Source organism: Entelurus aequoreus, linkage group LG08 (assembly GCF_033978785.1).
Source record: "Entelurus aequoreus isolate RoL-2023_Sb linkage group LG08, RoL_Eaeq_v1.1, whole genome shotgun sequence".
Lineage (NCBI taxonomy): Eukaryota > Metazoa > Chordata > Actinopteri > Syngnathiformes > Syngnathidae > Entelurus > Entelurus aequoreus.
This window is the reverse complement of record NC_084738.1, coordinates 40,515,272-40,538,740: the sequence shown is the minus strand read 5'-3', so window position 1 is coordinate 40,538,740 and position 23,469 is coordinate 40,515,272. Positions and strand designations below refer to the sequence as shown.

Below are 23,469 nucleotides of genomic sequence, written 5' to 3'. Positions count from 1 at the left end.
CGCCAGTGCACGCGACTATGGAAGCTCTGATGACTACAGACATTCAGCCTGGAGTCTACGCCACTCACAGTACACTCATCAAATCTGTGAATCACCATGCAGGTCAAAAATATTGTAGCGTTGGATGGGTTAACAATGGTCTTTACTTAAAGATGTCAAGAAATGCTGACACTTCGTATGATCAAAAACAAGTTTAATGATCACGTTAATTTTACATACACACACTCAAGTGAATGCCACGCATACTTGGTCACCAGCCATACATGTCACACTAAGGGTAGTCGTATAAACAACTTTAACACTGTCACAAACATGCGCCACACTGTGAAACCACACCAAACAACAATGACAAACACATTTCAGGAGAACATCCGCACCGCAACACAACATAATAATAATAATGGATTAGATTTAAAAACCCCGTTTCCATATGAGTTGGGAAATTGTGTTATATGTAAATATAAACGGAATATAATGATTTGCAAATCATTTTCAACCCATATTCAGCTTAATATGCTACAAAGACAACATATTTGATGTTCAAACTGATAAACTTTTTTTTTTTTGCAAGTAATCATTAACTTTAGAATTTGATGCCAGCAACACGTGACAAAGAAGTTAGGAAAGGTGGCAATAAATACTGATAAAGTTGAGGAATGCTCATCAAACATTTATTTGGTATATCCCACATGTGAACAGGCAAATTGGGAGCAGGTGGGTGCCATGATTGGGTATAAAAGTAGATTCCATGAAATGCTCAGTCATTCACAAACAAGGATGGGGCGAGGGTCACCACTTTGTCAACAAATGCGTGAGCAAATTGTTGAGCAGTTTAAGAAAAACCTTTCTCAACCAGCTATTGCAAGGAATTTAGGGATTTCACCATCTACGGTCCGTAATATAATCAAAGGGTTCAGAGAATCTGGAGAAATCACTGCACGTAAGCAGCTAAGCCCGTGACCTTTGATCCCTCAGGCTTTACTGCATCAACAAGCGACATCAGTGTGTAAAGGATATCACCACATGGGCTCAGGAACACTTCAGAAACCCACTGTCAGTAACTACAGTTGGTCGCTACATCTGTAAGTGCAAGTTAAAACTCTCCTTTGCAAGGCGAAAACCGTTTATCAACAACACCCAGAAACGCCGTCGGCTTCGCTGGGCCTGAGCTCATCTAAGATGGACTGATACAAAGTGGAAAAGTGTTCTGTGGTCTGACGAGTCCACATTTCAAATTGTTTTTGGAAACTGTGGACGTCGTGTCCTCCGGACCAAAGAGGAAAAGAACCATCCGGATTGTTATAGGCGCAAAGTTGAAAAGCCAGCATCTGTGATGGTATGGGGGTGTATTAGTGCCCAAGACATGGGTAACTTACACATCTGTGAAGGCGCCATTAATGCTGAAAGGTACATACAGGTTTTGGAGCAACATATGTTGCCATCCAAGCAACGTTACCATCGACGCCCCTGCTTATTTCAGCAAGACAATGCCAAGCCACGTGTTACATCAACGCGGCTTCATAGTAAAAGAGTACGGGTACTAGACTGGCCTGCCTGTAGGCCAGACCTGTCTCCCATTAAAAATGTGTGGCGCATTATAAAGCCTAAAATACCACAACGGAGACCCCTGGAATGTTGAACAACTTAAGCTGTACATCAAGCAAGAATGGGAAAGAATTCCACCTGAGAAGCTTCAAAAATGTGTCTCCTCAGTTCCCAAACGTTTACTGAGTGTTGTTAAAAGGAAAGGCCATGTAACACAGTGGTGAACATGCCCTTTCCCAATTACTTTGGCACGTGTTGCAGCCATGAAATTCTAAGTTAACTATTGTTTGCAAAAAAAAAATAAAGTTTATGAGTTTGAACATCAAATATCTTGTCTTTGTAGTGCATTCAAATGAATATGGGTTGAAAAGGATTTGCAAATCATTGTATTTTGTTTATATTTACATCTAACACAATTTCCCAACTCATATGGAAACGGGGTTTGTACATAGCGCTTCACAGAGAAGTGAGAACCCATCATTCATTCACACCTGATGGTGGTAAGCTACTTTCGTAGCCACAGCTGCCCTGGCGTAGACTGACGGAAGCGTGGCTGCCAGTTTGTGCCTATGGCCCCTCCGACCACCACCTATCATTCATTCACCAGTGTGAGCGTCACCAGGGGGAAGGGTGGTGTCCTGCCCAAGGACACAAAGGTAGCGATTTGGATGGTAAGAGGCGGGGAGCGAACCTGCGACCCTCAGGTTTCTGGCACTGCCGCTCTACCCACTACGCCATGCCGCCCCAAACATAAACACAACAGAACAAATACCCAGAACCCCTTGCAGCACCAACTCTTCCGGGACGCTACAATATGTTTTTCCTCTCTTACAGAGATTCCATTGCCAAAGCCTTGTACTCAGTGCTATTTGACTGGTTGTTAGACCAGATCAATAACTGGCTGAATCCCACAGAAATGGACAACACCGTGGGCATAGTAGACATCTACGGATTTGAAGTAAATATGTACTGTAGTGCGCTTTGAGATGTATGAATCAAAATGTCATGTAAAAATATGATTTGTTAACACGTCATTTATTTTGCAGGACCTTGGAATCAACAGTTTTGAACAGTTGTGTATCAACTTTGCCAATGAACAGCTGCAGCATTTTTTCAGCCACACTGTGATCACTCAAGAGCAGGTGAGTAAGAAAAGAACACAATTTAAGTGTTGATGCATGATCCGTCCAAAATGTGTACGGTGTGTATGTCTTAAGGAAATTATTATATATTGTCAAGCTGTCTAGAGGAGCTGATAGCCTTTGTTACAAAATAATTTGAATGTGTTAATTTTCAAATTTTCTTGAATTGAACATGATTTGTTTGGCTTTCTTACTAATGTTACAATTCTATTTTACACACTTATTTACTTATGTTATATATTTATTTATTATTTAATTCATAATTTATTGTATCTATCATTTACATATTTTATCTAATAAATGAACCTAACTTAAACTACATTATAATGTTGGTTTTAGCTAAGTTGAGTACACTTATAAATAAGTGTATGTAAACTTCTGACCGGACCTGCAAATATACACTATTGCACTCAAAAATATCCAACCCCCATTTTGAATAACATGTGTTTGCTACATGTACTTTATTTTTGATATTTGGACTTTCTTAATAAGTAGTGACACCTATTTTCAGCTATATTATTTGAACTTTTCAACTCATTACGCACTACGGTATATTTATTTTGCTTATTTCAGTTGTTATTTTGGGTTGCAAATAAATATAACAAATGATTTTAAGAGTATCAGTTAAAATAAATGCCATAGAATTAAATTAAACTATTAGGAGCAGATTTGGGATTCAACGGTAAAGTCTCCTCATAGTTCGGTACATATCTCGATACGGTAAGGGAACAAAAAAAAAGAAGCGGAAAATAAAAAACATTGTCTCATGAAGGGCGAACAGAACACATATACCTTTGCATACCTAATTAGTATCATGGTTGTCCTAGGCCATAGTTCTAATCGGTACAAGTACAGTTCCGATTTAAACTATGACGAAGGACCTTTAGGCCTAACCTTCTAGGGCCCATTCAAATATTAATATTAAATTTGTAATCTTACACTTTATTAAATTTTTAGCATGCATGCCCCCTCATCCCTAATATACACCAAAGTACTTACAATTTAAGAAGACTAACCTTTGTCAAATGACATGTAAAAACATGTGCTCATCACAAAGATCTTCATAATTCGGACATACATCTATCTGCACATACAAAATGCCGAACAGTCTATCAAATAATGGAACTGATCAAGCTTTCGAAAGATAAAGGCTTCAGTCAGACGGATTAACACAGAAATTAATACCAATAAAATGTATATTTCACCAAAAATAAGGGTTTAATGAAATAACAAAAGACAAATAATGAAAAAAATAACCTCCTCTCTGAGCTGCCACCTTATCGTGGTAGAGGAGTTTGCGTGTCCCAATGATTCTAGGAGCTATGTTGCCCGGGGGCTTCTATGCCCCCTGGTAGGGTCTCCCAAGTCAAACAAGTCCTAGGTGAGGGATCAGACAAAGAGCAGCTCGAAGACTTCTATGGAAATACAAAAACCGAGACTCAGATTTCCCTCGCCCGGACACAGGTCACCGGGGCCCCCCTCTGGAGCCAGGCCCGGAGTTGGGGCACGATGGCGAGCGCCAGGTGGCCGGGCCGGCAGGGCCCCATGGGGACAGGCCCAATGGGCTCCAATGGGCTCACCACTCATGGGAGGGGCCATATTGGTCGGGTGCGATGTGAGCTGGGCGGCAGTCGAAGGCAGAGCACTTGGCGATCCAATCCTCGACTACATAAGCTAGCTCTTGGGATGTGGAATGTCACCTCGCTGGGGGGGAGGAGTCTGAGCTAGTGCGCGAGGTGGAAAAGTTCCGGCTGGATATAGTCGGACTCACTTTGACGCACAGTAAGGGCTCTGGAACCAGTTCTCTCGAGAGTCGCTGGACTCTCTTCCACACTGGCGTTGCACGAAATAAGAGGCGACGGGCTGGGGTAGCAATTTTTGTTGCCCCCCGGCTCAAAGCCTGCATGTTGGAGTTCAACCCAGTGGAGGAGAGGGTAGCTTCCTTCCTCCTTCGGGTGGGGGGACGGGTCCTGACTGTTGTTTGTGCTTACGCACCAAACAGCAGTTCAGAGTACCCACCCTTTTTGGATACACTCGAGGGAGTACTGGAAAGTGCTCCCCCGGGTGATTCCCTTGTCCTACTGGGGGACTTCAACGCTCATGTTAGCAACGACAGTGAAACCTGGAGAGGCGTGATTGGGAAGAATGGCCGCCCGGATCTGAACCCGAGTGGTATTTTGTTATTGGACTTTTGTGCTCGTCACAGATTGTCCATAACAAACACCATGTTCAAACATATGGGTGTCCATATGTGCACTTGGCACCAGGACACTCTAGGCCGCAGTTTTATGATCGACTTTGTAGTTGTGTCATCGGATTTGCGGCCTCATGTTTTGGACACTCGGGTGAAGAGAGGGGCGGAGCTTTCTACCGATCACCACCTGGTGGTGAGTTGGTTGTGATGGTGGGGGAGGATGCCGGACAGACCTGGCAGGGCCAAACGCATTGTGAGGGTCTACTGGGAACGTCTAGCAGAGTCTCCTGTCAGAGAGAGTTTCAATTCCCACCTCTAGAAAAACTTTGAACATGTCACGAGGGAGGTGCTGGACATTGAGTCCGAGTGGAACATGTTCCGCAGCTCTATTGTCGATGCGGCCTGATTGGAGCTGTGGCCGCAAGGTAGTTGGTGGCTGTCGTGGCGGTAATCCTATAACCCGCTGGTGTCCAGCAGTAAGGGATGGCGTCAAGCTGAAGAAAGAGTCCTATCGGGATCTTTTGGCTAGTAGGACTCCAGAGGCAGCGGACAGGTACCGACAGGCCAAGCGGTGTGCGGCTTCAGCGGTCGCAGAGGCAAAAACTCAGACATGGGAGGAGTTCGGGGGAAGCCATGGAAAACGACTTCCGGACGGCTTCAAAGCGATTCTGGACCACCATCCGCCGTCTCAGGAAGGGGAAGCAGTGCACTGTCAACACCGTGTATGGTGAGGATGGTGTTCTGCTGACCTCGATTGCGGATTTTGTGGATCGGTCGAGGGAATACTTCAAAGACCTCCTCAATCCCACCAACACGTCTTCCTATGAGGAAGCAGTGCCTGGGGAATCTTTGGTGGGTTCTCCTATTTCTGGGGCTGAGGTTGCTGAGGTAGTTAAAAAGCTCCGCGGTGGCAAGGCCCCGGTGGGTGGATGAGATCAGCCCGGAGTTCCTTAAGGCTCTGGATGCTGTGGGGCTGTCTTGGTTGACAAGACTCTGCAACTTCGCGTGGACATCGGGGGCGTTACCCCTGGATTGGCAGACTGGGGTGGTGGTTCCTCTCTTTAAGAAGGGGAACCAGAGGGTGTGTTCCAACTATCGTGGGATCACCGGTAAGGTCTATTCAGGTGTACTGGAGAGGAGGCTACGCCGGATAGTCGAACCTCGGATTCAGGAGGAACAGTGTGGTTTCCGTCCTGGTCGTGGAACTGTGGACCAGCTCTATACTCTCTGCAGAGTCCTTGAGGGTGCATGGGAGTTTGCCCAACCAGTCTAAATGTGCTTTGTGGACTTGGAGAAGGCATTCGACCGTTTCCTCGGGAAGTCCTGTGGGGAGTGCTTAGAGTATTGGGTATCGGACAGTCTGATTGTGGCGGTCCGCTCCCTGTACGGTCAGTTTTAGAGTTTGGTCCGCATTGCCGGCAGTAAGTCGGACACGTTTCCAGTGAGGGTTGGACTCCGCCAAGGCTGCCCTTTGTCACCTATTCTGTTCATAACTTCTATGGACAGAATTTCTAGGCGCAGTCAGGGCGTTGAGGGGATCCGGTTTGGTGGGTGCAGGATTAGGTCTCTGCTTTTTGCAGATGATGTGGTCCTGATGGCTTCATCTGGCCAGGATCTTCAGCTCTCACTGGATCGGTTCGCAGCCGAGTGTGAAGCGACTTGGATGAGAATCAGCACCTCCAAGTCCGGGTCCATGGATCTCGCCCGGAAAAGGGTGGAGTGCAATCTCCGAGTTGGGGAGGAGACCCTTCCCCAAGTGGAGGAGTTCAAGTACCTCAAAGTCTTGTTCAGGACTGAGAAAAGAGTGGATCGTGAGATCGACAGGCGGATCAGTGCGGCGCATTCAGTAATGCGGACGCTGTATCAATCCGTTGTGGTGTAGAAGAAGCTGAGACGGAAGGCAACGCTCTCAATTTACCGGTCGATCTACGTTCCAATCCTCACCTATGGTCATGAGCTTTGGGTTATGACCGAAAGGACAAGATCCCGGGTACAAGCGGTCAAAATGAGTTTCCTCCATCGGGTGGCAGGGCTTTCCCTTAGCGATAGGGTGAGAAGCTCTGCCATCCGGGGGGAGCTCAAAGTAAAGCCGCTGCTCCTCCACAACAAGAGGAGCCAGATGAGGTGGTTCAGGCGTCTGGTCAGGATGCCACCCGAACACCTCCCTAGGGAGGTGTTTAGGTCACGTCCGACCGGTAGGAGGCCACGGGGAAGACCCAGGACACATTGGGAAGACTATGTCTGGCCTGGGAACGCCTCGGGATCCACCGGGAAAAGCTGGACGAAGTTGCTGGGGATAGGGAAGTCTTGGCTTCCCTGCTTAGGCTGCTTCCCCCGCGACCTGAGCGGAAGAAGATGGACGGATGGATGGGTGGAAGGACAAATAAATGAATTAAAGATAATACGTTAATCAATATTTTTCTTAAACAAACTCAATAGAATTGAAGTCCAAATCAAATATAGCCTTAAATATATATAATATATTATATAATATATATATATATATATATATATATATATATATATATATATATATATATATATATATATATATATATATATATATATATATATATATATATATATATATATATATATATATATATATATATATATATGTATATATATATATATATATATATATATATATATATATATATATATATATATATATATATATATATATATATATATATATATATATGTATGTATGTGTGGGAAAAAAATCACAAGACTATTTTACAGGCCTGTTTCATGAGGGGTTTCCTCAATCATCATGGGATTTTAATCTTAAAAATCTCCTGATGATTGAGGAAACCCCTTAATGAAACAGGCCTGTAGAAATGAAATAGTCTTGTGATTTTTTTTCCCCACACATACATATTACGCTCTACCACAGTATCAAGCACTATTTTTGGGGATAATCTAATTAAGACATATATATATATATATATATATATATATATATATATATATATATATATATATATATATATATATATATATATATATATATATATATATATATATATATATATATATATATATATATATATATAAATATATAATTTATTTTTTATTTCTTAGCAGTTAGTTTTCATTCCTGCATATAAGAGCCAAAAGTGGCTCTTTGTACATCTGACAAGTGAACAATAACAGTCACAAGATTTGGCCCACTGTCCCTCCTTACATTTACAGATCAATTACCTTCATTTTCACCACACTACTATTGATGAATATTGTATGAGTGATCCTTCATTCTCTGTGACTCCTTCAGGAGGAGTACACTACAGAACAGATCCAGTGGTGCCCAGTGTTGTTAAAGGACTTTAACCCCTGCCTGGAGTTAATCTCCTCAAGACCATACGGCATCTTCCGCATACTTGATGACCAGACCTGCCTCCCCCAAGTAAATTATTACACCACCTAAACCAGTGATTTTCAACTGGTGGATCCAAACCCATCCATTGTGGGTGGGTCTTTGCCTGGAAAAAAAGCTGAAAAATTAAGCTTGCACTTTTATTTTGAAGGGTATTTTTTTGCATTGGGGTGCCGTCTATGTAATGTTCATTAGGCGTGACAACTGAATGTCTTTTTAGAAGTCTTTAATTAACACACTGCAGCATACAGCCTTGTCATTCAACTACCTAGCATAGTCCGTATTGCAACAGCCATATTACAGCTTGTCTATGGGTACCTGTAAGGCTCACACACCTGTTACATCACAGACCCTTTTTACGCATACTTTTTTTTCTTTCTCAATAACTATGCATGAGGATCTATTGCTTTGTCTACTTTAACTCCAGACTTTGAAACTCTTTCGTCAGGCGTAGACAACACCGACAGGTCTCTTATTGACTGCTCCAAATTCATATTTTTACGTTTTTGCCCTCTCATAATGTGATTGGAAGACAAGTTATGCATACTTGAGTCTATTTGAAATGCACTTTTCTTGTTATTCAGTTTGTGGTTAAAGGCTGATGTTTAATTATGTTACCAATCTGTTATTGAATTAGATGTTGTGTTGCCTACTAAGCCAGATAGAATATAAGCTGCATTTATATATTATGTCCTTTTGAGCAACTTGCTTAATTTTCTTGAAGATGTTTCACCTCCAGTTGCTCTGATTCAACTACTTGATATACCATGTACTAAAAACTTTTCCGCATATTTTTTGTAAGAAACATTTTGAATATGTGGGTAAAAATGTATTGTTCCTGAAATATTCATTCAATTAGTTTTGTGCTCGCACACCATTTAACAAAAGCCCAAGCTCAAATTCAAACTGCACTTTTCGGGAGATCGTTTTTTTTTTCACTGAATATAAGATAACTGACAAAGAAAAACAAAAAAAACTTCCTTAGCTTGGGTCACCACTTGGTAGGTGACAGCTAAACCAGTTGAGAATCACTGCTTTGGATCATTTCTTCTCTAATCTCATGTCAAACTAGCGAGACAGTCCATGTGACACAACATAGTTTGTTTGGTGTCACAGATGTTAATTTGGCAATGTCACTCTTGTTCAAGTTTACGATAGTGGTGAGGCAACCATATTCTCTAAATCCATATTGCTACAACCCCATGACATTTGCAAGACCGGAACCTGCTGGCATTCTTAGTACTGTGTTATCTGTCCAGCTCAACCTGTAGTATGTGACAACTTGTGTCACTAGTGTTTTGGTACAGCCCTTATAGTTATACATAATTATTGGTTAATTTGTTGTCACATCTATCCAGTACACATGCATAATCACATGGGTGAGGCAAATATTATTCTAATGTATAGTCAAACGGCCTACTTGTAGCCTGTGTAGTTCTATCATGCATTTGCTGAAGTAATAGTATATACTAGCATGTATACTAGAAGTTCTTGGAAGCATTTGCTTTTCAAATGTGCAAGTTTTAATAGATTTTGTGTAACCTGAATCCTGTTTTTCCTTGATAGGCAACTGATCACACCTTTCTCCAAAAGTGCCACTACCACCATGGAAACAGTCCTTACTATGCCAAGCCCAAAAAGCCTGAGCCAACATTTACCATATTTCACTATGCTGCAACTGTCACATATCAGGTACAGCTCAGTCAATTAGTTCCAAAATAAATCATGTGTTTATTTTAGTTTTCTAAAATAATAAAAAAAAATATTTTTTTCTCAGGTCCACAATTTTCTTAATAAAAACCACGACCAATTCAAGACGGAAGTGGTGGAACTTTTCGCCAGTAGTCGGTTAAAGGTGAATCAACTGGATTATGTACATGTTTATTGACAACCAACTGACAAAATTACACTTAGATACAATGTAGCCAGTGTACCTGTACAGCTTTATAACAGTGTAAATCAGGGACATGTGGACAGTGGTGCAAAAAGTGGGTATGCACTATATATGGCGCATACGGCGCGGTGCTGGAGTGGTTGGCAAAGCAATGGGCAGGGAATTATTTTGTGTTTGTACATGTGTAAAACCCATGACATCGTATTTAATAGTATTTAAAAAATCATTAAAAGAAAAAAAATCTCACCTAATGCATGAATCTCCAACCGAGGGTCTTCCGTCTGACATACTAAGCACTTGACCACCACAAAGTACACTGCTATCTTCTACACATTTTACTGTTAATGTCTTCATTGACTTCCAGTTAAATTCCGCAATGAGTTTAAGATTTTAGTCCTGACATTCCGTGCGTTGCATGGTGGGGCCCCTCAGTACATCACCGACTTGCTATGCCCCCTACTCCTCAGGGCGCAGACTCCGGTCTTCAGGCCAGGGTCTTCTAAAGTTCCCAAAAACGTGTTTTAAAACCCGGGGAGACCTGGCATTCCAGGCTGTAGCTCCCAGACTCTGGAACAATTTTCACCAGTCCCTCCGTGATCTTGACTGTGTTGCAAGTTTTAAAAAACATTTGAAAACTTCTCTTTTTAGAAAGCTTTTAGTTAATGCACCTTTTAACTATTATTTTTAATCCACTTTGTATCCTTTTTATGATGTTGCCCCGGTTGTTTTAAACTGAATTGTTGTTTTACTTCACCTATGTTTTGTACAGCGCTTTGTGATTTTATCTGTGAAAAGTGGTTTATAAATAAATTACTTACTTACTTACTAATCAATGCGTATGGCAATCAACCGAGGACTAGCAAAATGTTTATTATTAGTACAAAAATCTACTCATGAAATCACTTTAAGGTGAGAAGTTGCATATTGTAGCTGTAAATGTGCAGTGTAATATGGGTAGAAGACCTGAATATCTGAATATCCTTTAAAAAAAGCATTTGACCTAAAATCTGTGCATTTGTGACGACACTTATTCTAAATTGCGAATATGCGTGGGATCCTCTTTGTAAAAACTTTAAAATTGTGCCCAAATTGTCAATATGTACAATTAGAAGAACCAAGACCTGCCTTTAGCACATTTCCCCACTGGGACTATTTAGTTATTCATTTTAAATTAGAAACCCTCTGAAAGTTTGTAGATGAACATATTCAAAAGTCTTGAATTAATGTATTACCATAATACTGATTTTCTGATAATATACCAATAATAATTCAACCCAGTAGACTATTATAATTAATACTATTGACAATTTTTTTTTCCATCCTTGATACGTTGCTCCTTGTCAGCTGGTGTCAGAGCTGTTTGGAAAGGTGAAGACCAGGTACGATCAACAAAGAGAGTTGGAATGCAGAAGAAAGGGTCTTCGCCAGCAACCCTCGACTGCTGCATCACATTTTCTACACTCCCTGACTGAGCTTACCAAGCGCTTGGAAAGGTACCATCCTTCAAATCGCAGTCATCACCTTTGCTGTGAAGTCTCCTTCACAGGCTTTGGGCAATCTAAGGGTTGAGACCCTAAACAGGTCCAGTATGAGTTTTTGCTAGGTTGCTTGACTGCATGTAGTATAACTTGAGTTACCAATGTCATCAGACCCCTTCCTATACACAGTCCATGCACTGTGTGTATGGGCCCCGCGAACCTTGGTGACCGTGTTTTGTATGATGATGTGCATGTAAAATGTCAAATAAATGAATGACAAGGCACTTTATTTTACATGTTACAGCAAACAGATTTCTAGCCTCATGCTGCTGTGTCACTGATAACACTATTATGGCAATTTTCCTAAAATGCTACTTTTGTTCTCTGTGGCGCACACATTAGTGCTGGTTTTGTCAAGCAGAAATACTGGGTTCGATCCCTGGCGTAGTTGGTCCTGGGAGGTCCACAAGTTTATGTTTTAAAAATGTGTAACTTATTTTGCATTAAGAGAATACATTATTTAACAATGTCTTTCCCATTAATTTGTCTAAGTACAAAACATGCATCAAATTAAAATATCAAGTTTGATTTACCGAAAGTATAATCTGGGGGCTCCAGATAATGCATTTATACATGATTATACAACAATATATTTTGTGATTAATTGCATGCGTTCAAGAATGAACTTCCATATCATTTGTATAAATAGTATGCGTAGTGATAGCTGAATAATTTGATTTCCTCTTACAAAAACATTGACGGGCAATAACTTAGACTACTTGTCCAGTCTAATAACAATTACTGCAGTCATTACTACATCATTTCTTGATAATGTTTTTTTTTTTCTTTATAGTTGCAGAACAATGTTCATCCATTGTCTCAAGCCAAACTGTATTAAGGTAACAGTTGGATTTTAAGATTGATAATATTGTCTGAACATTTGCTAACCTGGATGCATTGTTCCTTCCTTGATCAGCTTCCGGCAATGTTTGATGTGGACTATGTGTCAGCCCAACTTAAGCATACTGGCATGTTGGAGGCCATCCACAGTCGGAAAGGGGGTTATCCTATACGCCTCTTGTACTCCTACTTTGTTGAGAGGTATAATCTACAGTCTTGTGACGTTATCACAGTGGTCACTCCATACTCTCTACTGTTCCCATATCGGAATTATTGTGTGGAGATATGGGTAAAAAACGAGAAAAGTACCATTCCTTCACTGATTGTACTTTAGTAAGTAAATGACAGTTTGTTGGTTATTAAGAACACACAGAGCCCACAAAGCCTTAATTTTTAAAATCACCATTAGATTTTGTAAATAATTATTACAGATAAAATCATACACTAAGTAAACAACCTGCTACCCAATAACATACGGCCATTTGTTATGAGAAATACAATCTCAAAAAAAAATTCATTTCAAACATTTGTGTGCATGCACAGCAATTAAAAAACGTACCTTTCTGTAGGTAGAATTAAACTATGGAACAAATTGAGTGGATTTAAGGTAACTTTGTTCAACAAGTTTGAAATTTCTTACACCGTTCTCAGTTAGTGATATGGCTTTTGACAGCTCCTTTTTGTTGTGTGTTTGTATTGAAGTGCAACGAATAATCGCAAGTTACTTCACTACAGATTTTGCTCGTGTTTGGCAGGTATGGGGTGTTCGCCACCCAGCGCTCCAGTAATGTGACAGACCGAGAGTATGTACTGAGTCTTTTGGAATTGATTGGTGCAGATGACGGTCAATATCAGCTGGGACTCACAAAGGTACCACACCTCACTTCACTGCAATTCACTCCACTTATTCCATTTACTTATGTACCGACTCTAAAAATGGCTCGTCGCTTATAAGTAAAAGCACAGGTTTGGTACTTGTCTGACGTGCTTCTAAATGTCTCACCAAATTTAAAGCTAAATGTTTAGAAAATATGCAAATATCCCACCGTTTCCACCCCTTTCAAAACAAGCCCACTTCCCTGATTGTCGTTTTGTAGAAGCCGGTGCACAGTTAGTAGATGGAATTGAGATAGATTTAAACTTGTGACTAATATTGACTTCACAGTCATTATACTCTTGCTTTCAACAACTAGTCCACAGGACACTGACACGATCCGGCATGATTCACGTCGACGAGCTTACTGCACTGCACTCCATGTTCGCCTGGCAGCGCAAATAAACTAGCTGCTTATATCGGGGACCCACTCAGAGTGGCTTACTTAAGGTCTGACAGCTCTAATCATGAAGGACCCCCAAAAGGGAATGGTACCATTAAACTACTGGCCTACAACCTGCCTCAGCCTCACCACATGGAATATCCTATCAGGCATCACTGTGGCCAAAATGAGTAGGTTAATAATGTATCCATACATGAGAAAACACCAGCTACTGGTTGACCACCAACCTGTAAACTGCCTGGATTTACTATAAAAACGCATACTACTCCATGCCACACACGTGGATGCTGGAGTCTCTGGAAGTAGAATAGATGTAAATCAAGAACTATCCATCCATCCATTTCCTACCGCTTGTCCCTTTGGGTTTTGCAGCCTATCTCAGCTGCATTCGGGCGTAAGGCGGGATACACCCTGGACAAGTCGCCCCTCATCACAGGGCCAACACAGATAGACAGACAACATTCACACACTAGGGCCAATTTAGTGTTGCCAATCAACCTATCCCCAGGTGCATGTTTTTGGAGGTGGGAGGAAGCCGGAGTACCCCAAGGGAACCCACGCAGTCATGGGGAGAACATGCAAAGTCCACACAGAAAGATCCTGAGCGCAGGATCGAACCCAGGACTACTCAGGACCTTCGTATTGTGAGGCACATGCACTAACCACTGTCCTACCGTGCTGCCCAAATCAAAAACTAATCACACTAAAATAATTAATCAACGAGAACCCAATGAATCTGTTGAATGATGGCTGGAGCACAATAGTTCCATATTTCTGGGAACGCTACTAATGTATGACCCTTGGTAACACTCGACAAATCTTTTGTTGATAAAGTATAAAGATCTATTTCATTGCATAGTTTGATTGTTTTGCTCGTATCTGCTTTTTGCAGGAATATACTGTATATGGCCCTTGTGTACTAAGATAGATCACACGCTGCTGTCAACCAAGCCATCTTGGCCTGGTTGACCACCACTGGTTTTCACTTCTGGGAAGTAGTCACGTGTCAGAATACAAGCAATAAAGATTAAAGAGGCAGGTGTCACAACAATGAATGCAGTAGGGGGGACACGGTGAGACAGGTTACACATATTGACAAAACATCAAACACACATCAGGTAACATACACATTTTGTGTAATTATAACAATGATAAAACATTATATAACACATTATACTTACAAGACATAACTGACCCTGTTACATAAGGACATGTCATTCTTACTTGTCAGGCTCCAAAAGAAACGTAGGACATGCTGAAAGAACATTTTAAAAGATACAGACTCTCTAATAAGCTATTTCTGACGAAGAAATATTTAAAATGTTAGGTAATCTAAGAGTAATCTAATTCTCTAACGTTAAATATTGACCAGACCGATCTTTTTGTGTGAGATCTCCCGTGATTGTGAACATATGATATCATCCTAAGCCTCTGTTATGACTTCCTTATCTTCTCATATTGCTTAGTCAGGTGTACATACACAAGCACCCTTACACGCCGTCATTCTCCAGTCTTGGACTTTAACCTCTCTCTGTAAGAAACTAGGAGCTATAGTGAGCCGCTCTTTTATTCTGAAGATTTCCTCTAAAGTTTACAGCCCACTCTGTTCCAGTTAAGGGCAAGCTGCTTGGAAAATGTAGCTTGCTAAATCAACACTAAATATATATATACATCTTTACTTACTGTGCAACTTTCCACCAAATAGTCCGAGAAAAAACGCTCAGTTTGATTGTTCATTATAATAAACACCAAATGGATACATGCCCTCTGTCTTGCTTTTTAACATTTTAACGTTGCTTTTAACTTTCAAAGATGTGTAACCATGTACAAAATAAGGAGGAAGACACTGGAAACAAATTTAATAAAAGGCAGTTAAACAAAACTGCAAAACATTTGTCTCACGTAACAGACATTAATAAACTCAATTTTTTCATGAACAGAAACCATTAAAGGTGAACATCTTTATGTGCCAGACCTGGAATCCTATGTGACTTTTATAGCGGTGTTGACTAAGCAGCATGGGGTAATCAGTATTCACTTTCTCATCGCCTCCCTTCTACCGGAGTGATTTGCTCACACAGCTGTGCACTGTCAAATGAGCCAGAACTAAACAGAACGTCTATAAAATGTTCAAAATAATGTCAATTAAATAAAAGTACTGTTAAATGGCCCATTGATGCACCCTGGAAGAAACAAAGTTGTTTAAACAAGACCCTCGCCTCATGTGGTTTCTGCCACCGCTGGGGGCAATGTGTTTAGATTTTGCTTCTTGGTTTTAAAGTGTCACCACCCACTCTAGCCTGCTCAGTGGCCTTGTGGTTAGAGTGTCCGCCCTGAGATTGGTAGGTCGGGAGTTCAAACCCCGGCCGAGTCATACCAAAGACTATAAAAATGGGACCTGTTACCTCCCTGCTTGGCATTCAGCATCAAGGGTTGGAATTGGGGGTTAAATCACCAAAATGATTCCCGAGCGTGGTCACCGCTGCTGCTCAATGCTCCCCTCACCTCCAAGGGGGTGGAACAAGGGGATGGGTCAAATGCAGAGGGTAATTTCACCACACCTAGTGTGTGTGTGTGACTATCAGTGGCACTTTAACTTTACTTTTACCTATCTTGCCTCTGATTGGCCTCCCGTAATGTTTTTCCCTAACCTTAGCCAATCATGACACATCATATGTAAACCATCCATCCATCCATTTTTTGCCGCTAGTCCCTTTCGGGGTCTAGGGGAGTGCTGGAGCCTATCTCAGCTGCATTTGGGCGGAAGGCAGGGTACACCCTGGACAAGTCGCCAACTCATCACAGGACCAACACAGATAGACAGACAACATTCACACTCACATTCACACACTAGGGACCATATAGTCTTGCCAATCAACCTATATATTTAAACCAACCAATCATCATTGAGTTTCTCCGTATTTTTTTATTTTTTTTTTCCCCCCTGGATGGATGAATAGATTTCCAGTCCGTTTTCTCTCTTTGTAGCTTGGAGCTTTTATGGACGCTATGTCGCTACATGGGTCTAAAAATAGCTAAGCTACACCAATCGCTACTGGAAAATGTTGTTAACCTACGTAGTGTTGCTACATGTAGCTCATTACCACCCATCACTGTTTAGCTATAATGGTTTTCTATTTTTCTATGTGTACATGTGCTGTAGGTCTTTCTAAAGGAGCTCCTGTACCGGCAGCTGGAGGAGAAGTGGAGTACCACTCAGACGTGGGCCGCAGTCACCATCCAGCGAAACATTAGAGGTTTTCTGTGCAGGAAAAACTTTAAATTCTTCAAGCAGAAAGCGATCATCATCCAGAGCCACATCCGAGGACACCAGGCAAGGTGCCAACATATTGCACTTGTCTATATGATATTATTTTCACCTCATTATGTACCAAAACAAAGCACAACATAGGGAAAACTAACAGACAAAGAGCATACACTTCAAGGACAAAGTTTGTCTCCTGCCATATAGAAATATTTGATTTGTAAGAAGTTTCATTCATCATGGATATGAATGCCAGGTCCTAATGGATTTGAATTGAACAATTATTTTTATTGGATGAAATGCAATATACATCTGTCATGATTTTAAAAAAAAGAACTTGGTGCAAGTTAGAAGTCATATTTTTACCTAAATTTGCAAATATTTAATGTTTTAACGAAGAGAATTTACACTTCAACGACTGTCGTTGGCTTTGACAGTTAGGATTGCTTGTTTGCATTAAAACAGTTGTTTTTCTCACTATAATAGGCACACCCTCTTGGTTTTGGAGTATAAATATTTGGGACTGCTGGACTAAATCTGACCAATATAAGTCTATGAGCATGAACTGATAATGCCTACTTGAATGAGCGGCGAGTTGTCTTCTAAGACAAACCAAACTGCCCAGTTGGGATCGACTGAATGCCCTGAGATAACATGAAATAAGTTGTTGAAAGCTTCAATAATTCCTTTATATTGGACCAAAATTGGAGGAAAGGATTCCAGACACAGTTTCAACTGAGGACTTCAAAGACACCATAGATAGAAATCCCAACTCAATGTTCCTCACAAAAGTGTCGCAGGAGGAAATAGTTAAAATCGTGAAAAAATGCAAATCCAAGACTTCAATCGATTGTAATTAAATTTATATGGAAATGATAAAAAAGGTTATTGAAGAGATCTCAGGACCATTAATGTATGTTAGTATCCTTTCATTTCAAACAGGAACATTCCCAAACAAAATGAAAATAGCTAACGTTGTACCGATTTATAGGACTGGAGACAACCACCAATTTACAAATTAAAGACCTGTTTTACTTCTACAGTTTTCTAAAATCATTGAAAAACAGTTCAATAACAGATTGGATAGTTTCATAAACAAACATAAAATACTTGCTTACAACCAATATGGATACAGAGCTAATGTTTCAACATCGATCGCGTTAATTGAAATAACAGAGGAAATTACCAATGCAATAGATAGTAAACAGTGTGCAGCAGCAGCAGTGTTTATGGATCTAACTAAAGCATTTGACACAATTAATCACAATTTTTTAATCAACAAATTAGAACGGTATGGCAATGGAGGATTGGTCTTAAACTGGATTAGAAAGCTACTTAACAGGAAGCAATACGTGAAGCTTGGCGAACACACTTTTACAATGCTAAATATATCCTGTGGCATACCACAGGGATCAATACTGCGACCAAAAATGTGTTCAATCTTTATATAAATGACATTGGTAAGGTTACAAAAGACATAAAGTTAGTATTATATGCGGACGGTACAACAGTGTTTTGTTCAGGAGAGAACACACAGAAGATAATACAAATAACAGAAGTAAAGGAACAAATTAAAAAGATGGTTTGAAAAAAACCTTGAACCTCAGTAAAACTAAAATAATGCTATTTGGTAACAGTAGAAGAGAAAGTCAAACACAAATACAAATAGACGGAATAGACATTGAAAGAATAAAATAAAGTGCATCTTTGGGTGTAATAATAGATAATAAAATAAACTGGGAATCTCTTATAAAAAATATAAAACGTAAGGTGGCAAGAAACACATCAATAATGAGTAAAGCAAAATATGTATTGGACCAAAAATCACTTCATATTGTCTACTGCTCGCTAGTATTACCATATCTGAGTTATTGTGTAGAAATATGGGGAAATAATTACAAAAGTACATATCAGTCATTAACTGTGTTACAAAAAAGATCAGTTAGAATAATACATATTGTTGGAAATAGAGAACACGCAAACCCTTCATTTATTGAATCAAAAATATTGAAATTCCACGACATAGTGAATTTGCAAACAGCTAAAATTATGCACAAAGCAAACTACAACCTGCTACCCAAGAACGTACAACAATTCTTCTCAACAAAAGATGAGAAATATAACCTTTAAAAAAAGTAATTTAAAACATGTTTATGTACGTACAACACTTAAAACCTTTAGCATATATGTATGTGGAATTAAATTATGGAATGGATTAAGCAAGGAAATCAAACAGTGTACTAATATGATTCAGTTTAAGAAACTCTTCAAACTCAAAGTGTTTACAAAGTACAAAGAAAACGAACCATGATAAACACTCTGAATTTATTGTTAATCTTATTTATCTCACTATATGAAATACATAATGTATTTATTTTTTAACATTATTATTTATGGAGTATATTGTGAAATAAATTGAGAACAGGAGTGAACAAAAGTGTTAGCAATTGATATGTCATGGAAAAGGGGCAACATTAAATAAGCTCTGCTTCTTCCTACTCCTTTTCGAACATATTGAAAAGAGAAACTGGAAATTGTGATATCCATCCATCCGTCTTCTTCCTCTAATCCGAGGTCAAAGCCCAGACTTCCCTTTCCCCAGCCACTTCGTCCCGAGGCGTTCCTAGGCCAGCCGGAAGAGATAGTCTTCCCAGCGTGCCCTGGGTCTTCCCCGTGGCCTCCTACCGGTCGGTAGTGCCCTAAACACCTCTCTAGGGAGGCGTTCGGGTGGCATCCAGACCAGATGCCCGAACCACCTCATCTGCCTCCTCTCAATGTGGAGGAGCAGCGGCTTTACTTTGAGCTCCTCCCGGATGGCAGAGCTTCTCACCCTATCTCTAAGGGAGAGCCCTGCCACCCGGCAGAGGAAACTCATTTTGGCCGCTTGTACCCGGTCATAACCCAAAGCTTGTGACCATAGGTGAGGATGGGAACGTATATCGACCGGTAAATTGAGAGCTTTGCCTTCCGGCTCAGCTCCTTCTTCACCACAACGGATCGCCGCACCGATCCGCCTGTCGATCTCACGATCCACTCTTCCCTCACTCGTGAACAAGACTCCGAGGTACTTGAACTACTCCACATGGGGCAAAATCTCTTCCCCGACCCCCAAAATTGTGATATATCATGTTGTAATTGTATGCATGTTCGAAATAAACTCAAACCATAAACACTTTGATGGTGGTAAGTTACATTTATAGTTGCAGCTGCCTACAAATGGCCCCTCAAACCACCAAACAGTAATTCACTTTTACCCTCAAGTTCCTGTACAGCTGCTCTACCATCTGAGCCAACTCTGGAGTGACCTTCACAAGGCCCAACATTTGTGGCCTTTGCTTCTAGCAGTTATTAACCAAATCCGTGCCAGGAAACCAACCATTTAACTCAGAAGCAGCTAAAGTCAGACATGGCACGTCACAAAACAAATCAGCGCTCTTTAACCAATCAGAATCTGTCAGCATTGGATTTGTTTAGATAAGTTTGCACATGAGTTGATTTGATGTTATTTTCGTCTGACAGGAAGTACTACAAACGCCTGAAGCAGTCCTTTGCTCAGTTCTGGGCTGTGATGATGATAACTAGGAATACCATAAAGAGACGCCATTGGAGGAAGGTATGCACAGTTATGGTCAGAAGTTTACATAGGCCCATATTTTTTCGGACCTTTTATGATTTACCTTAACCATTTTTTTCTAGGGTAGAATAATCATGCAATGTATGTCTTGAATCATTTTTAAAAACAAAAATTAGCTGCTTAGTTTTTATTTATCGTGGATATTTTTTATTTTAAGGCAGCACGGTGGAACTGGTGTTAGTGCATGTACCTCACAATACGAAGGTCCTGAGTTCAATCCCAGGCTCGGGATCTTTCTGTGTGGAGTTTGCATGTTCTCCCCGTGACTGCGTGGGTTCCCTCCGGGTACTCCGGCTTCCTCCCACCTCCAAAAACATGCACCTGGGGATAGGTTGATTGGCAACACTAAATTGGCCCTAGTGTGTGAATGTGAGTGTGAATGTTGTCTGTCTATCTGTGTTGGCCCTGCGATGAGGTGGTGACTTGTCCAGGGTGTACCCCGCCTTCCGCCCAAATGCAGCTCCCCGCGACCCCGAAAGGGACCAGCGGTAGAAAATGGATGGATGCTTGGATTTTTTATTTTACAGATAGAAATAACCATTTATACTAACTGTAAAATAAACTATTATTTCTTGTTTATTATATTAAAGTCTTATTTTCCCCATAGGGTAAATGTGTACTGTATAGCAGAGTGTACAATACATTTCTCCATGTGGAAAAATTGCACCACAAATGAAATTTGAAAAAAGCATAACCTGACAACTTCTTTGATTTCATTTTATATAATATAATCCCTTTATTATAGTAGTTTTCCTTATATTGCGACTTTTTTTTGTAAACAATGTTACTTTACCTCAAACATACTTCATGTATGGACTATAACGTTTCTGTCTGACATGTGGCGTGTCCACACTTCTTCTCAAAGCTCTCTGTCAGACTAACCAAGTTTGTACATAATGTTTCTCTTTTCTATTTTTCTCACATCATGTGTTTTGGATGAAGTTGCAAAATATAGGCGCATCTTTTGATGTTGTCTCATGACATAAGGATAATGGACGAGTATGAAGGCAAACACCTGAAAGTTTGACACAACCATTGTGTCCATATAATGTCCAAATCCACGTAATCGCAGTAAATTACTTGGGCGCTTAACAAATAAAATGTTATTGTCAAATATCAGACACACACATTTTTTAAATGTTTTACATGAATACTCATAATTTATTTGCTCAAAACTTGGTAACGGTATTCTGGTAAGTTCCATTGGGGTGTATTTTGAAACAGAATTTGCCAGCTAGCACACCAGTCTGAGTCTCTTCACTTGTCTTTGCACTTTTGTATACATTGACCTGGTCACTAAGAGTATAACAATCCAAGGCACCTTTCACGTAACCATCCGCGGGGAAGGTAAAGGAACATGTACGGTCACAATAAATTGTGTGACTAATCTGTGTTTATACTTGATTAATGCATTACCTTTTTGTGATTTACTGCATGCTTTGACAGCCCTTAGACCAGGGGTGTCAAACTAATTTTAGATCGGGGCCACATGGAGAAAAATCTACTCCCAAGTGGGCCGGACTGGGAAATGCACGGCACAATAACTTAAAAATAAAGACAACTTCAGATTGTTTTCTTTGTTTTAAAATAGAACAAGCACATTCTGAAAATGTACGAATCATAATGTTTTTTTGGTTTTTTTACACTTACATGTTGCGGTTAATAGTATTCTATCTTTATTTGTCGTTACTTATACTTTCTGAATAAATATTGTGATAATGTTCATCAGTCAACTCATTGGTGTTCCTTTTCAATCTATCAAGATAAAAAAATATCAAAATCAAATTACCGTATGTTATTTATGTAGTTTACTCATATTCCTTGATGGAGCACTAACATCACATGGTTGTTTTTTTTTTACATACTGTATGTAGCATCATCTACAAAGATACAGAGAATTGCTATTGTGACATCTAGTAGACACATTAAGAACCGCGGTTTCTTTCATTCAAAAATTTCGGCTCATTTTTTTACTTAGCAAACTCAACCCGCGGGCCGTATGTTTGACACCCCTGCCTTAGACAAACTGTATTGATCCACAAGGGAAATTGTTCCACACAGTAGCTCAGTTACAAAGGATGGAAAGGATGCAGGTACAAAGTAGACTAAAAATGTACGATAGTAGCAATAGAAAATATAACATATATGTAATATTTACATATTATATATACAGTATATAATATATACTGATATATTATATTATATTTGTATACAATACAGTATATACAATATATAACAAATCTCAATTACCATGCAACATGTTAACTAGAATGTTCGAAATAAACGTAATAATTGCAATTACAAATTAAGATATAAATACAAGACTCTTTAAGCTTGGTTGTTGTACTAGCAAGTACAATGTATACAATTTTATCGATACTATTTTGTTATTGTGTTTTGGTTACTTTTTTCAACGGGAATAATTACTTTATAACTGTTTATTTGTGTTGCGTGCATGATAGAACAAATAAAGGACAACTCTTCAATTTCTATGTGTATTCCAATAAAGGCGCTCAGATTGGGTTTTACATTTTTTCAACATTAAGTTAGGAGTACAATTTTGGAATATTAATGTTTAATAAAATGACAAGGATGTGGAATTCATCATATCTGAGTGATGAGAGGATGAAAGAGCAACAGTATCCATAATAAAACTTGTATAAACAGAAAGCCCTGACTATCTGGACCTTTGGAACATAATGGCTTGTTGTACAAAGGCGAGGTCTGTGGGTGTGTTAGCAGCACATAATAGAATGCTTAT

At 40.0% G+C, this 23,469-nt stretch overlaps 1 protein-coding gene across 1 annotated transcript in view; it reads left to right on the top strand.

Annotated features, from left to right (window-relative positions):
- The window catches only part of myo15b (myosin XVB), a 178,095-nt gene that overhangs the window by 89,982 nt on the left and 64,644 nt on the right, over positions 1 to 23,469 (top strand). Inside the window, exons 14-24 of the mRNA XM_062057478.1 lie at positions 2,380 to 2,503; positions 2,592 to 2,687; positions 8,159 to 8,290; positions 9,827 to 9,952; positions 10,038 to 10,115; positions 11,499 to 11,647; positions 12,486 to 12,531; positions 12,609 to 12,733; positions 13,288 to 13,402; positions 16,973 to 17,148; positions 20,594 to 20,687. Coding sequence (XP_061913462.1) covers positions 2,380 to 2,503; positions 2,592 to 2,687; positions 8,159 to 8,290; positions 9,827 to 9,952; positions 10,038 to 10,115; positions 11,499 to 11,647; positions 12,486 to 12,531; positions 12,609 to 12,733; positions 13,288 to 13,402; positions 16,973 to 17,148; positions 20,594 to 20,687 — 1,261 coding nt within the window. The remainder of the gene's footprint in view (positions 1 to 2,379; positions 2,504 to 2,591; positions 2,688 to 8,158; positions 8,291 to 9,826; positions 9,953 to 10,037; positions 10,116 to 11,498; positions 11,648 to 12,485; positions 12,532 to 12,608; positions 12,734 to 13,287; positions 13,403 to 16,972; positions 17,149 to 20,593; positions 20,688 to 23,469) is intronic.